Here is a 19,837-nt window from a genome sequence, read left to right on the forward strand (position 1 = left end):
CTGTCCTTGAGCGGTTACCTCCCTCCTGTCCTTGAGCGGTTACCTCAATTCTATCAATGAGAGTTTACCTCCCTTCTGTCAATGAGAGGTTATCTCAATTCTATCAATGAGCGGTTACCTCAATTCTATCAATGAGAGGTTACCTCCCTCCTGTCCTTGAGCGGTTACCTCCCTCCTGTCCTTGAGCGGTTACCTCAATTCTATCAATGAGAGGTTACCTCCCTCCTGTCCTTGAGAGGTTACCTCCCTCCTGTCCTTGAGCGGTTACCTCCCTCCTGTCAATGAGAGGTTACCTCCCTCCTGTCAATGAGAGATTACCTCCCTCCTGTCAATGAGAGGTTACCTCCCTCCTGTCCTTGAGAGGTTGCCTCCCTCCTGTCCTTGAGCGGTTACCTCCCTCCTGTCAATGAGAGGTTACCTCCCTCCTGTCAATGAGAGGTTAACTTCCTCCTGTCAATGAGAGGTTACCTCCCTCCTGTCCTTGAGCGGTTACCTCAATTCTATCAATGAGAGGTTACCTCCCTCCTGTCCTTGAGAGGTTGCCTCCCTCCTGTCCTTGAGCGGTTACCTCCCTCCTGTCAATGAGAGGTTACCTCCCTCCTGTCAATGAGAGGTTAACTTCCTCCTGTCAATGAGAGGTTACCTCCCTCCTGTCAATGAGAGGTTGCCTCCCTCCTGTCAATGATGTTGGCGGCAGGTAGCCTAGTGGCTAGAGCATTGGGCCAGTAACCGAATGGTTGCTAGATCAAATCCCTGAGCTGACAAGGTAAAAATCTGTCGTTCTGCCCCTGAACAAGGCAGTTATATCCCCTGTTTCTAGGCTGTCAGTGTAAATATGATTTTTTTCTTAACTGACTTGCCTAGTTAAATGAAAGGATGGCACCCTATTATTTACATCGTGTACTACTTTTGACCAGTGCCCAGAAGTGCACTATATAGGGACACTAAACAGTCATGTTTGTGTCCCTATTATCTCAGTGGCGCCCCCCTGTGGCTTACCCTCGGTATCTAACAGCGGGGTACTCCTTCAGGGTGGCACACAAGGTGGCCAGCTGGTCTGCCAGCCTCTCCATCACTGGGTTCTTCAGCTGGGTCTTATGGGGGCTGTAGAAACTCTGGAAGGCATCCGGGTTGTCCAAAGAGTACACCTGCGCGCGTGCACACGCACACACACGCACGCACGCGCACGCACGCACACACACACGCACGCACGCACGCACGCACGCACACGCACGCACGCACGCACACACACACACGCACGCGCGCACACACGCACACGCACGCACGCACGCACACACACACGCACGCACGCACGCACGCACACACACACACACACACACACACACACACAATCAAATTTGATCAATAAAATGTTATTTGTATAGTGCTTTATGTAAGCAGAGCAGACATTGACAGGGAAAAGAGCATCATTCTCTAGCCAACTGCATTGTTGATAAACTCCGTTTTATAAAAGATAGTTATCATGCACACAACCAGGCTTACCACAGTTGTGGTACTGGGAGTTACTGCCCCAAAAATCTACATTGTAGAAAAATAAATGCATCTAACATTGTCTTGAAAGGTGTACAGTATCATACCGAAACGTCGACCTCAATAAATGTGCAGAGGTCAAATTTATGTGTGTGTGGGTGTTATCATTTTTCTACAAGGCTAAGTTCTATACCATGTAGATCCACAGTTACACCGTATATTATGTTCTAAGGATTGTGATGGTGTAATCATTTGATAGCAACAACAGAGTATTTTCTATCTAGGTTTCCTGTTTTGTACTACTGGCCTGCTCTGGGTCTTTCTGAGGGCAAAATCAGGCCTCCTAGCTTCTGTATGTGTGTATGAGCTGATATTCAGTGACAGTGCCTAGACTGTGGCCTTTCCTTCCTGCCTTTGTCTCTGCTGCAGTCCTCTCTTCTCCTCTCCTCCCCCACCCTTTATCACATTCACTGTCTGTCTCGCTCACTGTATCTCCTCTCTTCTGTCCTCTCTTCTCCTCTCCTCCCCCACCCTTCATCACATTCACTGTCTGCCTCTCTCACTGTATCTCCTCTCTTCTGTCCTCTCTTCTCCTCTCCTCCCCCACCCTTCATCACATTCACTGTCTGTCTCTCTCACTGTATCTCCTCTCTTCTGTCCTCTCTTCTCCTCTCCTCCCCCACCCTTCATCACATTCACTGTCTGTCTCGCTCACTGTATCTCCTCTCTTCTGTCCTCTCTTCTCCTCTCCTCCCCCACCCTTCATCACATTCACTGTCTGCCTCTCTCACTGTATCTCCTCTCTTCTGTCCTCTCTTCTCCCCTCCTCCCCCACCCTTCATCAAATTCACTGTCTGTCTCTCTCACTGTATCTCCTCTCTTCTGTCCTCTCTTCTCCTCTCCTCCCCCACCCTTCATCACATTCACTGTCTGTCTCGCTCACTGTATCTCCTCTCTTCTGTCCTTTCTCTCTCCTCTCCTCCCCCACCCTTCATCACATTCACTGTCTGCCTCTCTCACTGTATCTCCTCTCTTCTGTCCTCTCTTCTCCCCTCCTCCCCCACCCTTCATCACATTCACTGTCTGTCTCTCTCACTGTATCTCCTCTCTTCTGTCCTCTCTTCTCCTCTCCTCCCCCACCCTTCATCACATTCACTGTCTGTCTCGCTCACTGTATCTCCTCTCTTCTGTCCTTTCTCTCTCCTCTCCTCCCCCACCCTTCATCACATTCACTGTCTGTCTCTCTCACTGTATCTCCTCTCTTCTGTCCTTTATCTCTCCTCTCCTTCGCCATTACTCTACCATTCCTCTTCTCTCCCCTCCTCCACTCCACTTTTCTCTTTCCCCTCCTTTACCTATCCTTCTCCTCTCCTCTCCCCTTCCTATAGAACACAACCACCCTCCCTGCGGCCCCATCTGCGCAAGGTCACATGACCACCCTTCTGCTGTGCATATGGGTCCCTCTCCTTGCCCCACTCCTATTGGCTGTCGTATGGTGCGGGGAGGCTGAGGGAGCCAATGAGGCGGGGTCCTTAGACAGGCTTATGAGGCAGCATTTCGCCAGCAGCAAAAACCTATGGCTCTGAAATAATGATCTGAGACAGGATGACAGGATGAGGCAGCCAGAGAGCTGTGAGTAGTTCTGGAGTAGTCTATCAGTAAACAGTCTATCAGTAAACAACCCTTAGCTCACTGGTGATTCACACAGTCAGTCCACGTCCCAAATAGCACCCTATTCCCGATATAGTGTGCCCTGGTCAAAAGTAGTGCACTATAAAGGGAATAGTGTGTACCATTTGGCGCGCAGACTCCGTCAGCCTACTGTGGTGTTAAAGCTGCCATGGCCCTGGGGATATAGGTACCTAGGTGGCTGGATATGTCTTTCAATCTTCTCTCTTTCTCCCTCACTTTTTTGTTTTCTTTCTGACTCGCTCCCTTTTTCTTCGTATCCCTATGTCCTTTCCTTGCTATCTATACATCTATTTATGGCATATATCTCTCTGTCTCTCTCCCTCTGTTTCTCTCCCTCCCTCTGTTTCTCTCTCTCCCTCTGTTTCTCTCTCTCCCTCTTTCTTTCCCTCCCTCTGTTTCTCTCTCTCCCTCTGTTTCTCTCCCTCCCTCTGTTTCTCTCTCTCCCTCTGTTTCTCTCTCTCCCTCTGTTTCTTTCCCTCCTTCTGTTTCTCTCTCTCCCTCTGTTTCTCTCTCTCCCTCTGTTTCTTTCCCTCCCTCTGTTTCTCTCTCTCCCTCTGTTTCTCTCTCTCCCTCTGTTTATTTCCCTCCCTTTGTTTCTCTCTCTCCCTTTGTTTCTCTCCCTCCCTCTCTTTCGCTCTCTCCCTCTCTTTCGCTCTCTCCCTCTGATTCTTTCCCTCCCTCTGTTTCTCTCTCTCCCTCTGTTTCTCTCTCTCCCTGGTTCTTTCCCTTCCTCTGTTTCTCTCCCTCCCTCTGTTTCTCTCCCTCCCTCTGTTTTTCTCCCTCCCTCTGTTTCTCTCCCTCCCTCTGTTTCTCTCCCTCTCTCTGTTTCTCTCCCTCCCTCTGTTTCTCTCCCTCCCTCTGTTTCTCACTCTCCCTCTGTTTCTCTCCCTCCCTCTGTTTCTCTCCCTCCCCCTGTTTCTCTCTCTCCCTCTGTTTCTCTCCCTCCCTCTGTTTCTCTCTCTCCCTCTGTTTCTCTCTCTCCCTCTGTTTATTTCCCTCCCTCTGTTTCTCTCTCTCCCTCTGTTTCTCTCCCTCCCTCTGTTTCTCTCCCTCCCTCTGTTTCTCTCCCTCCCTCTGTTTCTCTCCCTCCCTCTGTTTCTCTCCCTCCCCCTGTTTCTCTCCCTCCCTCTGTTTCTCTCCCTCCCTCTGTTTCTCTCCCTCCCTCTGTTTCTCTCTCTCCCTCTGTTTCTCTCTCTCCCTCTGTTTCTCTCTCTCCCTCTGTTTATTTCCCTCCCTCTGTTTCTCCCTCTCCCTCTGTTTCTCTCCCTCCCTCTGTTTCTCTCCCTCCCTCTGTTTCTCTCTCTCCCTCTGTTTCTCTCGCTCCCTCTGTTTCTCTCTCTCCCTCTGTTTCTCCCTCTCCCTCTGTTTCTCTCTCTCCCTCTGTTTTTCTCTCTCCCTCTGTTTCTTTCCCTCCCTCTGTTTCTCTCCCTCCCTCTGTTTCTCTCCCTCCCTCTGTTTCTCTCCCTCTGTTTCTCTCCCTCTGTTTCTTTCCCTCCCTCTATTTCTCTCCCTCCCTCTGTTTCTCTCCCTCCCTCTGTTTAGTACCTGTGATTCGTAGGGCAGGAAGGCGATGTTGATCTCAGTCAGGGTCTTGATGGATTTGGAGGCACGGCTCTTTACTAACTCGTTGAACAGTGGGTCCGGGCAGGCTGAAACAGGGAGAGGTTGATGTGAGTTTTAGTGCTGCTTCTGTGTAGCTCATTTGGTAGAGCATGGCACTTGCAACATCAGTATCGTGAGTTTGATTCCTGCTGGGGCCACCCATATGAAAATGTATGCACACACAACTGTAAGAGACTTTGGATAAAAGCATCTGCTAATGGCATATACTACATTGTATTAAAACATGGGCCTGTATATTGAAAACTCCTGTTTCATAGGATTATGTTGGTGAAATTCAGAGCGATTTTCTATTTTGGATGTCTAGATCAACTCCAGTTTTGTAATAAATTGAACAGTGAAAAAAAGTATTCTCTTTGGTTACACATTATTCCTTCCATGAAACCCTTTTACCAACATCACAGCCCTCTCCACTAAGAATGAATGCCTGTGAGAGTATTCAATGAATGTCTGTGAGAGTATTCAATGAATGCCTGTGAGAGTATTCAATGATGGCTGTGGTTGCATTCAATGAAGCCAGAAGCAAGAGCCCGCTCGGGGCTCGCCTCCCCGCCTCACCGGGTAAGTGGAAAAACGATAAGAGTAGTGGTATTTCACCGGCGAATGTCTGTGGTTGCATTTACAGTTTTTAACAATCACTTTCAGTTTCTTTGAATTGAAGCAAAAATAATTTGCTACAAAAAAGAAAAAACTGTTAAAGGTCAACTGCAGTGTTCCTCACCTGGCTTACTGTAAAAAGCTAAACAAAAGGTTGATTACTGTACTTCTATATTTCCATCAACCCTGTCTTGTGGATTTGGCCACAGGTTCTCATCCACATCACAATGGATGTTTTCATTAGCCAAACATCTTGGGAAGAATCTTCTGGCATGGCGAATCCAGGCCTGACACTGGTCTGCCGTGATGTCATTGCATGCGTCATCCATGGCTGGAGAGGGATGGCTTGTTGGTGAGGGCACCTATCATATACCTTCCACCTCCATGTGGAGAAAAATTCCTCAATCGGGTTAAGGAAAGGAGAGTATGGGGGTAAGTAAAGGGTGGTAAATTGTGGATGGGCCTGAAACCATGCTTGCACCATTTGAGCATGGTGGAACCTTGACATTATCCCACACAATGACATAGGTCATGCCATCAGCTCTACAGACCTGATTTAGCTCATCAAGGAGGGTTACATTCGAAAACCGAATCATGTGGCTGCCTGCAACTCAATATATAGAGTATATAGAGAGCTTTAGATGTTGTTCGACCAAACATTAGAACGGGCAAGATGCGTAATCTTAGCAACTTTGACCGTGGTATGATTGTTGATGCCACACATGGTGATTGCAACATCCCAGAAACAGCTGCTTTCCTGAGGTTTTTACGCACTACAGTCTCTAGAGATTACAGAGAATGTCGCGACAAACAAAACACATTCAGTGAGCGGCAGTTCTGTGGGCAAAACAGAAAGGCCACAAATGCTCAAATAACAGCTGTTTAAAACAGTGGTGTGGAGAAGGGCATCTCTTAACGTACAACACCGTGAATAATTCAGGCTGTTGTGGAGGCAAAAGGGGGTCCTACCCAGTACTAGATAGGTCTACCTAATAAAACTGAAAACATGGTCTGGAACATGGGTGGTACATGGGACCATAGAAACAGTGTCTGATAAAGAATGATGATGAAATATTACATCCATAGATGATGTAGTCCAATTGGTTCATGTTCCACGGTAATTGGTGTCAATGGATCTCGTTATCCTGAAACGTTCATGATCTAAACATGGAATATTGTTCGTCAGTTTCCATAAAACTATGCATTAAGAGTAATGCAACAGTTACTTATTATTTTGAGCAGTTGTATCAATTGATAGTTAGATCATTGTAATGAAATGAATAGACAGTCATTTCAAATGTAATGTGTGAATTGCATTTTGAAATGGTAATACTTTGATGTTAAGTTGTGTCATTTTGAACAGGTGATTTTAGTTCAATGAACAAATGATCTTAGCTTTATGTGTATTGTATCCAAGCAATTGGGAAAAAGTGTTAGAGTTTTGAAAAATGTGCATTTTGTAACGGTCGTGGGATGAAGATGAGGTGTCCTGGAGGGCAGGTAGCAGGTAGCTGCAGCGCCTCTTCAACCTCAGGAGGCTGAAGAAATTCACCAAAAGCACTCACAAACTTCTACAGATGCACAATCGAGAGCATCCTGTTGGGCTGTATCACCGCCTGGTACGGCAACTGCTCCGCCCACAACCGTGAGGCTCTCAAGAGGGTAGTGAGGTCTGCACAACGCATCACTGGGGGCAAACTACCTGCCCTCCAGGACACCTACACCACCCGATGTCACAGGAAGGCCAAAAAGATCATCAAGGACAACAACCACCCGAGCCACTGCCTGTTCACCCCGCTATCATCCAGAAGGTGAGGTCAGTACAGGTGCATCAAAGCAGGGACCGAGAGACTGAAAAACAGCTTCTATCTCAAGGCCATCAGACTGTTAAACAGCCACCACTAACATTTAGTGGCTGCTGTCAACTTACTAACTCAACTCCAGCCACTTTAATATTGGGAATTGATGGAAATTATGTAAAAATGTATCACTAGCCACTTTAAACAATGCCACTTAATATAATGTTTACATACCCTACATTACTCATCTCATATGTATATGTATATACTGTACTCTATATCATCTACTGCATCTTGCCATCTTTATGTAATACATGTATCACTAGCCACTTTAAACTATGCCACTTTATGTTAATATACCCTACATTACTCATCTCATATGTATATACTGTACTCTATACCATCTACTGCATCTTGCCTATGCCGTTCTGTACCATCACTCATTCATATATCTTTATGTACATATTCTTTATCCCTTTACACTTGTGTGTATAAGGTAGTAGTTGTGGAATTGTTAGGTTAGATTACTTGTTGGTTATTACTGCATTGTCGGAACTAGAAGCACAAGCATTTCGCTACACTCGCATTAACATCGGCTAACCATGTGTATGTGACAAATACAATTTGATTTGATTTGATTTGAATCGGACCAAAGCACAGCGTGGTAAGTGTTCATGCTTTTTATTTAAAACTGAACACTAAATAACAAAACAACAAAGAGAATGAACGAAACCGAAACAGTCCTGTCAGGTGCAGAAAACACAAAACAGAAAATAACTACCCAACAAAAACCATGTGGGAAAAAGCTACCTAAGTATGGTTCTCAATCAGAGACAACGATAGACAGCTGCCTCTGATTGAGAACCACACCCGGGCCAAACAACAAAGAAATACAAAACATAGAAAATGAACATAGAATGCCCACCCAAATCACACCCTGACCAAACCAAAATAGAGACATAAAAAGCTCTCTATGGTCAGGGAGTGACACATTTTGATCATTGGCTGTGAGTTTTGTGTCTAGAGTTTTGAAAAATGACATCAAGGTTCTGAAATTAGTGCCAAAGTGATTGTAAAAAACTGTAATGACCTGTGTAGTGAATCTGCAGAGCAGTCAAGGTGTAGTGGAGAGGCTCCTCATGTATCTACTCACAGTCAGTGAAGAAGACGTGGGCTGCTTTGTATTTGGCTGAATGGGGGTCTTTGAAATCTCCAATCAGGGTCTGCACAGACTGGAAAATGAAGGATACAAGATAGTGAGATGTGTGTGTGTGTGTGTGTGTGTGTGTGTGTGTGTGTGTGTGTGTGTGTGTGTGTGTGTGTGTGTGTGTGTGTGTGTGTGTGTGTGTGTGTGTGTGTGTGTGTGTGTGTGTGTGTGTGTGTGTGTGTGTGTGTGTGTGTGTGTACCTTGTCCGTGGGGGTAATGAGGTAAATGGCTTCCAGGGTGGGAAGAGGCTCTCGCCGCTTGTTTATGTCCTCCACAACTAGAGAGAGAAATAACAGAAACAGAAGGGAGAGATGTGGTTATATCATGTTTGCTGATGGCAATATAACATGTTTACCAAATGGTAGCTACAGTCAGAGATGAAGAGGCGAAGCAAGAGGGTTCAATCTCATCATAATCTGTCCACAATAAGTAGACCGATAAGCAGACTGTCTGTCTTCCGGCCTTTGGAACAACAACTCTCATTAAGGAGGAGACAAGACCATTTCGTCATTATATACAGTATCTTTGCTGCAGTGCAGTATAACAATGGTGATAACAATGGCTTACTGGTGATGCCATCTGACATGATGTCTGTCATCTTGCAGCAGGAGGACAGCATCCTCATGCTCAGCTGGTCCACAATCAGCGCCTGAGACAGGAAGAGAAACCAATCAGAAACCAGGGAGAGTGAGATACACAAAAGAGTCAGTCAGAGGTTTCAGAAAACAAAGTCTCTAACCATGTTGACTTTTAACATTGGTAGCACTGGTGCACCCAACTTTTAAAAGTTAGAAGCACCTGACCAAACAGTATTCAGGAGCACCAGAAAAAGAGATTGATCTAAATTCATTTAGATAGCCTACATTAGGCCAATGTGACTACTTTTGAAAGACATGTCCTGAAGTAGCTATCCAGGAGCCCCTTTCCTTTCTTCCAGTGCCATCTAAAACCATACTCATCAAGTTACCAGGTTGTTGGTTACCAAACAAGTCTGCAGCCTGAGTAGTTTAATACAGCCCGTGACATGGTTTATGAAATAGTCAAATGTGACCCGCATATTTGTGAAAAGAAGGCTGTGGCTACAGATCAGTGTGTAACACCCCATTCTGGCAGACATCTTCATACAGGTCCCCCATGGGATTCAAACCCACAACCCTGGCATTGCAAGCACCATATTCTACCAACTGAGCTACACAGGGTACAAGGCCTCAAAATGCACCATTTTGTTTCTCTCTGTCGCCCACACACTTTCAACACTTGGATAATAAAGAATTTAAAGGCTGACATTGGTTGATTTTCAGTTTTTAAGTAAACTTTTTTTCAAGTTGATTGACTACAAAAGTATTGTCCAACCCATAGGGTATCTCATTGCACCCTTACATGTCATGTCTTGAAATATGCAGACAGAAGGATAAAAAAAAATCCATTGTAATACTTCTGACAGCCAACTTTGTAACGCCACTGTCACGCCCTGGCCATAGAGTGGTTTTAAGTCTCTATTTTCGTTAGGCCAGGGTGTGATTAGGGTGGGCATTCTATGTGTTATATTTCTTTGTTTTTGGCCGAGTGTGGTTCCCAATCAGAGGCAGCTGTCTATCGTTGTCTCTGATTGGGAATCATACTTAGGCAGCCTTTTCCCACCTGTGTTTTGTGGGTAGTTGTTTTCTGTTTTGTGTCTGCACCAGACAGAACTGTTTCGTTTTGTTCTCACTTTGTTATTTTGTTTCAGTGTTCAGTTTGAATAAATTATCATGAACACGTACCACGCTGCGCTTTGGTCCTCTTCTTCAGACGAACGTTACAGCCACCACCAACTTTGGACTTTATAACATTCCCAGAAGGCATGGATCATTATAACCTAATGAAAAATTAACCTGATAATCTAATTTAATCTACTGCAGACCTAAATCCTATGGGTCGAACCTTCTGAATGAATGATTATATTGAATACAGAAGCCGCCTCTTAACGAGTTCCGAGAGTCGATTCGTTACCCAACAAAATAACATACATTTATTTTGCCTGATTGTTTTTATGACTACAGACAGTAGGTTATTATTGTGCCCTTGTGTTTACCCAAGTTCTCTCTCAACTCAGGGACCACTTGCCAGCTGATTTTTCTTTGCCCGATGTAGGACTCTAGTGGAGAGGAGAGAGACTCTCAGACTGAAATATTCACACCACAATTCATTTACCAAAGGATAGTCTAATAGCTCAGCTAGGTGTGAAAAATCCCCCAATTTGTGCACAGTTTAGACTACTGATAGATAATGCGGTCAGTCAGAGTTGAGTCCTATTGTAAAGTATAGCCTAATGGCCCAAAAGGGAAAACTTGCAATGTATTTGATGCTTAAGTCCTCTAAAGTTTTACATTTCGAACTCCTTTCTTTTCAATATCACAGACCTGATTTGCCCTAACAAAAAATGCATCAACCTCTGCAAATATATACATTTCTTATAATCACATAATTATTCAAATGAAATTAGATGTAGCAAGAGGAGAGAGACTGCATACGCTAAAGACAATCAGAAAGAATGTGTGTTTAACCCTACATGATAATATGAACAAAAGCCAGAAATGAGTGAGTCACTCAGCCCTATGCATCTGGTCCTGCTTCTGTTGCCTATTTGAGTGTTTCTTTAATATCCTACTGATTCTGTGATCACCAAGCCTCACGCAATGCAACATGTCAGATAAAGCCATTTCACAAATCTGTCTGTTTTTAAACTTTTCTATGCCGTATTTTAAATGCTTTAAAAAAATGTTTCATTAGAACAGACTCTCTGTTATTACTTATAATGTATTTAGTGTTTACACTGTTCCAAATGGGCAGAACAATTATATTGTAATCTAAAAGCCCCTGTTTGTCATGCAACAGTATCTCTTGCACTTTGACAACGATTTTACATGAGGCCTAATTCACATGATATGCCTCAAATACTTATATACACTAGGCTAAAAAATAATCGCATTTTCCTTTGGATTATTTAATGAACCTATATCATGTTATTTCAAGTTATCCCTTTGGAGCACATGCAAAAGTGATTTGGAGTTGTTGAACGGGAGTGACAAAATGTATTACAATTTAATTTTAATGAGCTTGATGAGGAGGATGAAGAAGAAGAGGGTGATTGAATTTAGAACAATAGTGTAAGAATTGCTCTTCCTCTGTAGCTGTCACTTACTACAACTGTTGTTACACTATAAGGTTTTTATTCTAAGATAAACTAAAATGTTATGTTATATTCTGTTACATTCTTCAAATATATGTGTTGACAATATACGTAAGTGACAAGTTGATGGCGAAGCCATAAAGCCTCAGCTACTAAACACAGATAAATAAAAAAAACAAAAAGGTTTAACATGTTTTCCAGATAAGAGCCGTGTTTTATTTATTACATTTACCTGTGGAATGTTACCGAATAGATAACAACAATAGAAAGAAGCATCTGGTGGCAGAGAGTCATGCGGAGAAAAGAGTGAAAGTGCACCGTACTGTAAGTACTCAACAAGGCTGTGGGCCAGGTGGAAATGGTTTAGCACAACAATAGACTCTTGCCGAGTTTAGGGACTTTACATTTATTAATGAGTGTTTGTGCAGCATTTCACTTCACCCATCTCTTTGCATAGCCCACCACATGCACTGTTGTCTAACCACATCTGGATGGATGTCATGTTCGTCGTATTGTGAAAGAGAGGAGGACCAAGGCGCAGCGTGATAACAATACATTCTTCTTATTTATTAGAAGACGAAAACGAAACGGAACACTATACAAACTAATCAAAACAACAAACAGACGAACGTGAAGCTATACAAACAATAAGTGCAGACACTGGCAACTTACACATACCCACGAACTTACACACACCCACGAACTACCTAATGAATATGGCTGCCTAAATATGGTTCCCAATCAGAGTCAACGATAGACAGCTGTCTCTAATTGAGAACCAATCTAGGCAACCATAGACATACATACACCTAGACAAGACACTGCCCCATAAACATACAAAACCCCTAGACAATACAAAACACATACATCCCCCATGTCACACCCTGACCTAACTAAAATAATAGACAATACAAAACACATACATCCCCCATGTCACACCCTGACCTAACTAAAATAATAAAAAAAAAAAAAGATAACTAAGGCCAGGGCGTGACAATGGATCCATAACGAATTACTATGGGAATAAATATCACTGAATGACACAAATATTGGAATAAAGTAGGCTAATGCAATTGGTGGCATGAAATTGTTGCATACTGAAACACCCAGAGTCATCCAATTGTTATAATAGGATTTGAAGCAATAGCCGGAGTGTGGTCAACTATTTCAGCACCGTTTCACTCTGAAAGAGAGACCATCTGTAAAACATTTTGTGTTGCTTGGAAAAACTAGGTTAATTAAAAACTTTCAGTTAGGGTTTAGCAATCAAAACATCTGGCCTGCATGGACCTCTGTAGGATTATTTGTAAAAGTAAGCAAGCACCAACAAGCTTCATAAAGTTGCCCTCTGATTGTCAAACTAGCATCAACGGCAACATTGTCGGACAGGAAAATAAAATACGTCATGCACTCCAACATGCCATAACATAACATCCCTCCTGCAAGCTGTATGATGCAGCTTTTAAATGAGGACCCACTGTACTTTTGTGAATATCTGGACTTTGGATCCAAAAATAAACTGGTCACATTCAGGACCTGTGTTTGTGCAAAATGTTTCAATTAAAAAACTGTGTGACCAGCTCAATGTCACGTTCCTGACCTGTTTTCTCTTGTTTTGTATGTGTTTATTGGTCAGGGCGTGAGTTTTGGGTGGGCAGTCTATGTTTTCTATTTCTATGTTGGGATTTTGGTGATCGGCCTGGTATGATTCTCAATCAGAGACAGGTGTCTATCGTTGTCCCTGATTGAGAATCATACTAAGGCAGCCTGGGTTTCACTTGTGTTTTGTGGGTGTTTGTTCCTGTGGAGGTTTTGTTGCCACACAGGACGGTTTCGGTTTTGTCACGTTGGTTGTTTTTGTATTTTGAATTGTTTTGTTCACTTTCATTAAAAGAATGAACACTAACCACTCTGCGTTTTGGTCCACACCTTCTGTCAGCGAGGACAGCCGTAACAGAAACACCCACCACAAGAGGACCAAGCGGAGTGGAGAAGGGCAGCGACAGCAGCAGAGACAGAAGGAGGAATGGACATGGGAAGACGTTTTGGACGGCAAGGGTTGCTACACATGGGAGGAGATCCTGGCTGGAAGGGATCGCCTCCCATGGGAGCAGCTGGAGGCAGTTAGGAGAGCAGAGGCATCCGGAGAGAGGAACCGGAGTTATGAAGGTACGCGGCTAGCACGGAAACCCGAGAGGCTCACCCAAAAATTTCTTGGGGGGGGGGGGCTAAAGGGGAGTGTGGCCAAGCCGGGTTGGATACCTGAGCCAACTCCCCGGGCTTACCGTGGAGTGAGAGGGCATCGTACTGGTCAGACACCGTGTTATGCGGTAAAGCGCACGGTGTCCCCAGTACGCGTGCTTAGCCCAGTGCGGGCTATTCCACCTTGCCGCACTGGGAGGGCTAGGTTGGGCATCGAGCCGGATGTCATGAAGCCGGCCCAACGTATCTGGCCTCCAGTACGTCTCCTCGGGCCGGCGTACATGGCACCAGCCTTACAGGTGGTGTCCCCGGTTCGCCTGCAAAGCCCAGTGCGGGCTATTCCACCTCGCCGCACTGGCAGGGCTATGGGGACCATTCAACCTGGTAAGGTTGGAGAGGCTCGGTGCTCAAGAGCGCGTGTCCTCCTTCACGGTCCGGTATATCCGGCGCCACCTTCCCGCCCCAGCCCAGTACCACCAGTGCCTACACCACGCACCAGGCTTCCAGTGCATCGCCAGAGCCCTGTTCCTCCTCCCCGCACTCGCCCTGAGGTGCGTGCCCTCAGCCCGGTACCTCCAGTTCCGGCACCACGCATCAGGCCTATAGTGCGTCTCAGCCGGCCAGAGTCTGCCGTCTGCCCAGCGGTGCCTGAACTGTCTGCCTGCCCAGCGCTGCCCGTCTGTCCCGAGCCTTCAGAGCCGTCCAGCCAGGACCAGCCAGAGCCGTCCAGCCAGGACCAGCCAGAGTCGTCCAGCCAGGACCAGCCAGAGTCGTCCAGCCAGGACCAGCCAGAGCCGTCCAGCCAGGACCTGCCAGAGCCGTCCAGCCAGGACCTGCCAGAGCCGTCCAGCCAGGACCTGCCAGAGCCGTCCAGCCAGGACCAGCCAGAGCCGTCCAGCCAGGACCAGCCAGAGCCGTCCAGCCAGGACCTGCCAGAGTCCCTCAGCCAGGACCTGCCAGAGTCCCTCAGCCAGGACCTGCCAGAGTCCCTCAGCCAGGACCTGCCAGAGTCCCTCAGCCAGGACCTGCCAGAGTCCCTCAGCCAGGACCTGCCAGAGTCCCTCAGCCAGGACCTGCCAGAGTCCCTCATCCCGGTGCCGCCCCTTCATTTAGGTGGGTTTAGTTGGAGGGTGGTCATTGGGAGGGGGATACGGAAGCGGGGAGTGACTATGGTGGGGTGGGGACCTTGCCCAGAGCCTGAGCCACCACCGTGGTCAGATGCCCACCCAGACCCTCCCCTAGACTTTGTGCTGGTGCGCCCGGAGTTCGCACCTTAAGGGGGGGGTTATGTCACGTTCCTGACCTGTTTTGTTTTGTATGTGTTTATTGGTCAGGGCGTGAGTTTTGGGTGGGCAGTCTATGTTTTCTATTTCTATGTTGGGATTTTGGTGTTCGGCCTGGTATGATTCTCAATCAGAGACAGGTGTCTATCGTTGTCCCTGATTGAGAATCATACTAAGGCAGCCTGGGTTTCACTTGTGTTTTGTGGGTGTTTGTTCCTGTGGAGGTTTTGTTGCCACACAGGACGGTTTCGGTTTTGTCACGTTGGTTGTTTTTGTATTTTGAATTGTTTTGTTCACTTTCATTAAAAGAATGAACACTAACCACTCTGCGTTTTGGTCCACACCTTCTGTCAGCGAGGACAGCCGTAACACTCAAACGCTGACTTTTGCGTCAATCGGAACTGGACGTTCTAATCACAGCAGTTTGAGAGTACACTGCAGGGACCACGGTAAAATGATCGCGCACCATTTGTTGCTAAGTGTCAAAGTGAGAAAAAAGAAAGGAACACAAGGTGGACTGCAAAAATAAACTCTCACCTTCCATTCCCCCTTCTTCTTCACCTTCTTGATGACATCATTCATAATCTCTGTGAACGAGAAGAGAGGAGAAGCACAGGTCAGAACATTATTTTCTTCACATGCTTCTTCACTGTGTGTGCATCTGACCAATTTCAGTTGATACAATTTTATTTTTGTTATTTTCAATGTCAAAACCCCTAGCATATAGATTTGAGTGTACAGTACAGGTTCATAATATACAGTCATTTTCTCTGTCTGATTTAATTTCCTTGACAGGAAGCAGACTGTTTCCATAGAGACAAAAAAAACACTCACACTCGCATCTGGGAACAAGGCCGTGAAGAGTCATTCCTCTATGGAGGACTCACGCACGCACACACACACACATACACATACATACACACACACACACACACACACACACCCCAGCCCTTTGCTTGCTCCCAAGCCCTAACCCTGTCAGGAATCTATCAGCATCCTGCTGTGCCAAACACACCTAAGTCAGGCTGTGCCCAGAGAGCCCCATGCTCACAAACAGATACACACACACGCTTGTGAGATAAGTAACGAGTGAGAAAATGTTGAGAATGTCAGTAGGGCCAGGTGAATAATACATCCCTGCAGTGAGCTCCACTCCCAGATCGGCCACAGAACACACTGAACCTTATATATGGTTCTATTGGACCGCATTGCTACTATATGCTCTTGACAGCCTGTCTCATAGCTGTCATGTATAATTGCTGGTCATCGGACCCCTTTAAGAAAACATCAGCATGCTGGCAAGGGTTCTGTTCTATATTAAGTGAATGGGTTGTGTGTGTGTGTTTATTCATGCATGCATTGCCGACCGTAATGAAATACTCACATCATTGTGAACATATGGCTCATACTGAGGGTATACGCTCTATTTGTTTGAGTTCATGTGTCTGTGACTCTGGGTTTGACTGTGGGTACAATTCGGCAGATAGTCTAGCAGTTAAGAACATTGGACCAGAACCCAAGGTCTCTGGTTCAAATCCCCGAGCCGACTAGTTAAAAAATCTGTCGATTTGCCCTTGAGGAAGGCACTTAACCCTAAATGTTCCAGGGTTGCTGTCAATAATGGTTGATCCGTGACCACACTCTGCAAGGGTGTCTCAGGGGGAATGGGATTTGCAAAAAGCTCATGTATAATACACAGTTGTACATGTGTGAAATAGAACATACATAAGCACCTACATTGTCTGTTCTGCTAGGTCCATACCTATAGGTATGTATAGCGCCTTCAGAAAGTATTCATACCCCTTGACTTATTCCACATTTGTTGCGTTACAGCCTGAATTCAAAATGGATCATTTTTTTCTCACCCACCTACACACAATACCCCTTAATGACAAAGTGAAAACAAGTTTTTAGAAATTTTAGCAAATTTATTGAAAATTAAATACAAAAATGTCTCATTTACATAAGTATTCACAACCCTGAGTCAATACTTTGTAGGAGCACCTTTGGCAGTGATTACAGCTTTGAGTTGTCTTGGGTATGTCTGTATCAGCTTTGCACATCTGGATTTGGGATTCTCTTCCATTCTTCCTTGCAGATTTTCTCTAGCTCTGTTAAGTTAGATGGGGAGCGGCGGTGAACAGCAATCTTTAAGTCTTTCCACAGATGTTCAATGGGATTCAAGTCTGGGCTTTGGCTGGGCCACTCAAGGATTTTGACATTCCTATTCTGAAGTCATTCCAGCATTGCTTTGGCTGTATGCGTTGGCTGTATGCTTGGGGTCATTGTCCTTTTGGAATGTAAATCTTTGCCCCAGTCTAAGGTCGATTGCACTCTGAAGCAGGTTATCATCAAGGATTTGCCTGTATTTGGCTCAATTCGTTGAACCCTCTATCCTTACCACGCTCCCAGTCCCTGCTGCTGAAAAGCATCCCCATAACATGATGCTGCCATCACCAAGCTTCACGGTAAGGATGGTGTTAGGCAGGTTATGAGCTGTGTCCGGTTTTTCTTCAGACATAGCGCTTTGTGTTCAGGCCAAGGAGTTACATCTTTGTCTCATCAGACCACAGCATCTTTTGCCTTATGCTCTGACTTTTTCACGTGCCTTTTCGCAAAATCTAGGCGCTAACATGTACCTTTTCCTTTAGGAGTGGCTTCCGTCTGGCCACTCTCCCATAAAGCCCAGATTGGTGAAGTGCTGTAGAGACTGTTGTCCTTCTGGCAGGTTCTCCCATCTCAGCCAAGGAACTCTGTAGTTCTGTCTGAGTGGTCACTGGGTTCTTGGTCACCTCCTTGACCAAGGTCCTTCTTGCCCGGTTGCCCAGTTTGGTTGGATGGCCAATTCTAGCTTAAATTTCCCAGTGATGGAGACCACTGTGCTCTTGGAAACTTTCAACACTCTAGAAATAGTTTTATACCCTTCCCCAGATATATGCCTCATAACAATTCAATCTCAGAGATCTAAGGACAGTTCTTTGGATTTTATGTTATAGTTTATGTCCAGTTGACATGCACTGTCAACTGGACCTTATATACACAGGTGTGTTTCTTTCTAAATTACATCCAAACATTTGAATTGGCCACAACTGGACTCCAATCAAGTTGTAGTGACGTCAAGGATGATCAAAAGAAATTGGATGCACCTAAACTCAGTTTAGAGTGCCATACCAAAGGGGTCTGAATACTTGTGTAAATGAGATATTTCTGTATTCCATTTCCAATAAACTTGCACATGTTTCTAAAAACATGTTTTCACTTTGTCATTATGGGTTATTCTGTGTAGATGGGTGAGAATGTATTTTTTTTTTTAAATATCAATTTTGAATTCAGGCTGTAACACAAACAAAATGTTGGAATAAGTCAAGGGGTATGAATACTTCCTAAAGGCACTGTATTGGACACCATTTTCTTTCATATTTATGTTATGTGCCAAGTGCTTTTAGTGGTATACAAAGGTACCCACAGTATCAGATAAAGAAGTAATTTGACATGGAGCTAAAAGCCACAAGAAACTAGCAAATCCACAATGCTACTCAGATCACTGCCTTTGTATTAAATGCTATCACTGGAGGGAAGGTCTCTGAAAGCATCATGTCTACTCTATCTTACACTGTAGCTAGCAAAATGGAGGGCTGCCTCCCCCAATTAGTCAAAATGCATGATGAAATACAGCTTGTCTATTGCCTTCTCATGCAATTCCATTCCAGAATGGACTGAATCTATTTTGACTCCATTACAGCTAAATAAAGAATCAAATGTATTATCCAAAAGAGAAGACACATTTTTGCTAGATGCAAAATTCATTCTCTGAACTTAAAAAAACTACAAATCAATTATTTTTGAATGACTCCCATTGGCTCTAGTTCTTCTCTGCTGCAGTATGAATAAACTCATCCCATTGGTCATCTGTGGATCAGGCCAAGGCAGGGCCATGTGTGTGTGTGGCGGAGCCATTATTAGCTTGATCGCTGTTGTTGGCCATCTGGCTGCAGTATTGGGATAAATCCATTTAGGATGACTCTCTTTAACATTTTGCAGTATCACCATATAAAAACCTGCTAAGCCCTTTGGCGCAGTAGTCCCCAACATCTGGGCATACACAGAGATACAGATGGATTATAACAGATTAAACAGGCTGTGTGTGTGAATGTGCTACGTGGAGACTACAGGGCCATTCAGAGAATGAGGGGGATTTGTTGGGTAATTGCTGCCGATAGTAATTTGTAAGGACAACATTCACATGATGACTAAAGGGATAGCTCACCCAATTTACTACATGACATATTGGTTTCCTTACACAGTCAAAGGACAAGATCATTTGGGTGGACTTTCCCTTTAAGCACAGACCACTCAAAGCCAGGGGGTTAGATCTGTACATAATACAGCACTCCAACCGTAGATGCAATGATGTCATCATGATGTGACCTCGGTAGGGAAAGAGTCTAATCTTGCAATCTTTGTGGGGAATGGCAGAGAGTGAATCCAGAGTGAATCCTTGATTCAGCTCTTGTCTATTTCCAGCTCTTTCTAGGCTATGTCACAAGAAACTGTCAGCAAACAGGATGACAGAACTGTAGGAGCACAAGGGATATCCTTCTCTCAATTTCCCTTTTCCTCTGTCCTGTGTGGTTCTCTTTGCCCTCCTATCTTCCCCCTCTCTCTCCTTCATACAGAAACACAAACTGCCAGTCCTCATGACTGCACATAGACATGAAATTAAGTTAGAACCAAAATGGCTGTTTTTTCAAGGGCATGGGGTACATACATGTAT

The 19,837-nt window shown here is 45.0% G+C and overlaps 1 protein-coding gene across 2 annotated transcripts in view; it reads right to left on the bottom strand.

The window, feature by feature from the left end:
• LOC129818351 (syntaxin-binding protein 1) overlaps nt 1-19,837 on the bottom strand; it is a 44,630-nt gene that overhangs the window by 14,909 nt on the left and 9,884 nt on the right. For both annotated transcript variants that reach the window (XM_055874159.1, XM_055874158.1), the window contains exons 2-7: nt 15,601-15,650; nt 8,974-9,055; nt 8,607-8,683; nt 8,353-8,431; nt 4,729-4,832; nt 1,000-1,148 (exon numbers count right to left, since the gene is read on the bottom strand). In XM_055874159.1, coding sequence (XP_055730134.1) covers nt 1,000-1,148; nt 4,729-4,832; nt 8,353-8,431; nt 8,607-8,683; nt 8,974-9,055; nt 15,601-15,650 — 541 coding nt within the window. The remainder of the gene's footprint in view (nt 1-999; nt 1,149-4,728; nt 4,833-8,352; nt 8,432-8,606; nt 8,684-8,973; nt 9,056-15,600; nt 15,651-19,837) is intronic.

Source organism: Salvelinus fontinalis, chromosome 21 (genome assembly GCF_029448725.1).
Source record: "Salvelinus fontinalis isolate EN_2023a chromosome 21, ASM2944872v1, whole genome shotgun sequence".
Classification (NCBI taxonomy): Eukaryota; Metazoa; Chordata; class Actinopteri; order Salmoniformes; family Salmonidae; genus Salvelinus; species Salvelinus fontinalis.